Raw genomic sequence first — 4,798 nt, forward strand, 5'->3', positions numbered from 1 at the left:
ATCCCCTATTCCCAATTCCTTCGCCTCCGCCGCATCTGCTCCCAGGATGAGGCATTCCACTCCCGTACATCTCAGTTGTCCTCGTTTTTCAAGGACCGTAACTTCCCCTCCTCGGTGGTCGAGAACGCCCTCAACCGTGTCTCCCACATCTCCCGCAACTCATCCCTCACACCCCGTCCACGCAATAAGAACCAAAAAAGAATCCCCCTCGTCCTCACGTACCACCCCACCAACCTCCGGATCCAACGCATCATCCTCCGACACTTCCGCCATCTGCAATCCGACCCCACCACCAAAGACATCTTTCCCTCCCCACCTTTATCTGCTTTCCGGAGGGACAACTCTCTCCGTGACTCCCTTGTCCGCTCCACACTCCCCTCCAGCTCCACCACACCCGGCACTTTTCCCTGCAACCGCAGGAAGTGCTACACCTGCCCCCATACCTCCTCCCTCACCCCCATCCCAGGCCCCAAGAAGACTTTCCACATCAAGCAGATGTTCACCTGCACATCTGCCAATGTGGTATACTGCATCCGCTGTACCCGGTGTGGCTTCCTCTACATCGGGGAAACCAAGCGGAGACTCGGGGACCGCTTTGCAGAACACCTACGCTCGGTTCGCAACAAACAACTGCACCTCCCAGTCGCGAACCATTTCAACTCCCCCTCCCATTCCTCAGACGACATGTCCATCCTGGGCCTCCTGCAGTGCCACAACGATGCCACCCGAAGGTTGCAGGAACAGCAACTCATATTCCGCTTGGGAACCCTGCAGCCCAATGGTATCAATGTGGATTTCACAAGTTTCAAAATCTCCCCTCCCCCTACCGCATCCCAAAACCAGTCCAGCTCGTCCCTGCCTCCCTAACCTGTTCTTCCTCCCACCTATCCCCTCCTCCCACCTCAAGCCGCACCTCCATCTCCTACCGACCAACCTCATCCCGCCCCCTTGACCTGTCCGTCCTCCCTGGACTGACCTATCCCCTTCCTAACTCCCTACCTACACTCACCTTTCCTGGCCCCATCCCCGCCTCTTCGACCTGTTTGTTTCCTCTCCACCTATCCTCTCCTCTATCCCTCTTCTATCCGCCTCCCACTCTCTCCCTATTTATTTCAAAACCCCCTTCCCCTCCCCCTTTTCTGATGAAGGGTCTAGGCCCGAAACGTCAGCCTCTCTGCTCCTATGATGCTGCTTGGCCTGCTGTGTTCATCCAGCCCTGCACCTTGTTGTCTAACATTTAACCTAACAGTGTTTTGCCAAACACTGGGCCTCAACTTCCTAAATCCCTCCGATCCAGACCTCGATTCCCCCAGGCCCCAGACCTCAATTCCCCAGGTCGCTGCGAGCCCAGGCCCTTCTGATCCCTGAGGTGAGGCGATGGCCTAAGGTGGTATTATCACTGGGCTGTTAATCCAGAGACCCACATAACGTTCTGGGGCCGTGGGTTCGAATCCTGCCTCGGCAGATGGTGGAATTTGAATTCAATAAAAAAAAAAGAAAGTCTGGAATTAAGAGTACAATGATGACCATGAATCCATTGCTGGAAAAACCCACCTGGTTCCCTAATGTCCTTTTGGGAAGGAAACTTCCATCCTTACCAGGCTTGGCCTACATGTGATTCCAGACCCACAGCAATGTGGTTGACTCTGAGCTGCCCTCTGGGCAATTTGGGATGGGCAATAAATGCTGCCTAGCCAGCGACACCCTCATGCCATTAATGAATTAAAAAAAAAACCTGATCTGACTGGGCACTGCACTTGGATGGAGCTGAACAACCCACCACATCCCCCCCTCCAACCCCGACTTACCTCCATAGCTGCATTGACTGCGGTATCACAGCCAAGGCTGAAGTCAGTGCCTGGCACGTTGTTGCTGATGGTTGCCGGGATGACGCACATGGGGATGCAGAGCTCTTCGTAGTGTTCCCGCCCCTCAGTCAGCTGCAAGGCCGCCACGAAAGCCTGGTGAGGAACGAGAAACAGGCGTCGCTTCAATTCACTTTTACCTCAGACGAACACACTGACCGATTCCTGAAAAGAAGCTGCAAAGCGCAGAGGAGGTCTGGACTCTGGGCCGGAGGAGGCCAAAAGCAGTGAAAACAGGAGAGATCGCGGACGTCGGCAACACCAAACATCAATTTTTTTATTATTTTTAAAAAAATAAATGGTCTGTGGCTTTTAGGTAGACGGGTCAGCGTGAAAGTGCCTTGGAATGAAGTAGTCCTGTTAGGGAAAGTGTGATGGGTCTCGATTTTTGCAGGCTGACATGTGGGAAGGTGCTTTAGGACAAAACACTTGAAAGCCTCTGAGCCTGACGGTCAGGGTTGTACTTGATAACAGCCTCGGGGCTGTACTGCACGTGCCAGGCCGGCCTGTACACCCTGGTTCTCAGATTAGGAACTTGAACACACGGCCGCTGACTCTGCAAGGATCTGAGTTACGCCCCACCGCGCCTCCCCCGTGACAACCTAACAGACCTCATGCTCCAGATGAACGTCACCAGCTCCATGGGTTGTTCGAAATTGCTACAATGGCAGCAAGAGAAAAAAAAATAGGATGTCCATTCTGGTCGTCGTGGCTCCGGTACCAGGTTACATCAACAGGTGGCGAGGCTGAGCAATGCTCTGCACCACTCCTTGCCTGGCAGCTCAACAAAGCAAATGAGATGGGGAGATGGGAAGGGTTGGCCAGAGCTGCAGGGGGCGGGGAAGAGGAGGAGGAGTGACAGGAGCTTCCCCGACTCGCCGATCATGCGGAACGTCTCACCTCAAACCCACCAATAATGAGGAGAGCGTGGATCCGGTGCTGCCGGATCTGTTTCACCAGCTGCTCCATGCACTTCTCGGGGAGCGTCCTGCAAACGAAAGGAAGGAAATAGCAGCAGATACGTTCAAACAACGTCAGTGTAAGTTCAAGCCTGTACAAGAACGCTGAGGGATTGTGGGCCTCTGACGGCGAGGGTGAGGAACACTGATAGAATCACTGCATAGATACAGGCCAGTCAGTCAAACTGGTCTCTGTCAGCTCCACACTAAACCCTTCTCAATTCACATCATCCAATCCCTATCAGCATGTCCTTCTACCCTCATGTACTTATCTATAGTGTGCACAGCTATTTGCCTCCCTGCACTGGTGAGTTGTGGGTAAAGACACATCTTGACTTTATTCGTGATTTTATTATAGTTATGGCCCCTGGTTTTGGGCTTGTGCACCAATCTGCCCTTAGTTTACACTATTGAGCTCCACCATTTTACACAACCATGCGTGAGTATGTGTGTGTTTGTGTGCCTAGGTGTGTACACACACACACACACACACGAGGTGAACATTTATAGGACTGAGCTATGAGGATCCCCATGGTGGAATATTCTGCCATCAGACAAACAATGCTTAAAAATTAAAGAATGGCTATTTTGGTGAGGGAACATATCTGAATGATGGCATCAGAGACTGCAGCACCCCCTCAGCACTGGACTGGCAGAACAGGCTCGTAGCCCTCGTGTGGCACTTGACCCCAGGACCCTCCGACTCAACAGCATTATCAGGACATACCCAACACCGATGGGATTGTGGTTTCACAGTTCTCTTCTCGTGGGTGTGCTTAAGAGGGGACACTGTAGGGATTCTATGTGAACAAGCAACATCCGGAAGACCATTCCAAGTGATCCCAGCGATATAAACAGCTGGTTTCCGAATAACTTGTGCACAGTTCGATGCCAGACAGAGACTTTATACAACAACACAATCTGCTTGGTGGAGCAGGGGAGGGAATGGTCACCAGGGTGAAGAGGCAACACTCACCGTTTCGTGCCCAGCAGTGAGCCACCTTGTCCAGTCCAGCCTCCAACATCACACCATCTCATTTCCTTAATCTGCAGGGAAAAAAAAAGGGCAAGGGGGACACGCATCAAAAATGTATCAGTTCTGCTGAGTAACACACACTTCTCTTGTTTCCCGTTACATTATATTGTTAACATCCCTGTTATTATACGGCAGTGTCTTCACTAACGCAATGTGAGCAATGTCACAGGACACAAAAGATACTTTTATATTTAACTACATGATAACACACAGCACAGTCATCTGTCAGTGCCAAAAGACCCGCGCTATTAATGCAGAGACGAGAGTTTCCTTCATCACTGGGAGCAATGCCACAGGAGATTGTCTGGTATCCAGCTAGATGTAGTTGAACACCTGCCCAATACCTCGCGAACGCGGGGAGCAATCTGGCTCGACACGGACATGAACAAGGCTGTGGAACACTGACCTGGCCTGCAGCAAAGCCTTCCAGCCCATCGGCGACAGTGTAGACAACATGACCCAACGAGAGGCCGACTCGAACTGCAGAACGCACAGCTGCGTTCATCCCTGCTGCTGGGGCTCCAATGTTCACGATGGCAAAGTTGAAGTTACTCTGAGATAGGCAGAGGGCAGAGACACATCAGCAAGGCCAACATACACTGCTCTCTGGGTTGGTGGCGCAGTAACTCGGAGGGAGCAGACTGATCAAAGTTGTCACTGTGGGTTGTACAGGCCACTCAATACCAGACTTTTAGATCTACTGTAACATGGTTTCGTTTTAAAAAAAAAAGCAATATGCTATATTGGAGATAACAAGGTGTAGAGCTGGAGGAACACAGCAGGCCAAGCAGCATCAGAGGAGCAGGAAAGCTGACGTTTCGGGCCTAGACCCTTCTTCAGAAATAAATAGGGAGAGAGGGGGAGGCGGACAGAAGATGGATAGAGGAGAAGATAGGTGGAGAGGAGACAGACAGGTCAAAGAGGCGGGGATAGAGCCA

The 4,798-nt window shown here is 51.9% G+C and overlaps 1 protein-coding gene across 1 annotated transcript in view; it reads right to left on the minus strand.

Annotated features, from left to right (window-relative positions):
- The window catches only part of LOC125481991 (ATP-dependent 6-phosphofructokinase, liver type-like), an 11,483-nt gene extending 7,061 nt beyond the window's left edge, over positions 1-4,422 (minus strand). The window contains exons 1-4 of the mRNA XM_048593956.1: positions 4,267-4,422; positions 3,801-3,871; positions 2,766-2,853; positions 1,809-1,961 (exon numbers count right to left, since the gene is read on the minus strand). Of these exons, the coding sequence (XP_048449913.1) occupies positions 1,809-1,961; positions 2,766-2,853; positions 3,801-3,871; positions 4,267-4,365 (411 nt within the window). The 5' untranslated portion in view covers positions 4,366-4,422. The remainder of the gene's footprint in view (positions 1-1,808; positions 1,962-2,765; positions 2,854-3,800; positions 3,872-4,266) is intronic.
- Positions 4,423-4,798: the final 376 nt, after the last annotated feature.

This window comes from Rhincodon typus, unplaced genomic scaffold (assembly GCF_021869965.1).
Source record: "Rhincodon typus isolate 14 unplaced genomic scaffold, sRhiTyp1.1 hic_rhity00004822, whole genome shotgun sequence".
Classification (NCBI taxonomy): Eukaryota; Metazoa; Chordata; class Chondrichthyes; order Orectolobiformes; family Rhincodontidae; genus Rhincodon; species Rhincodon typus.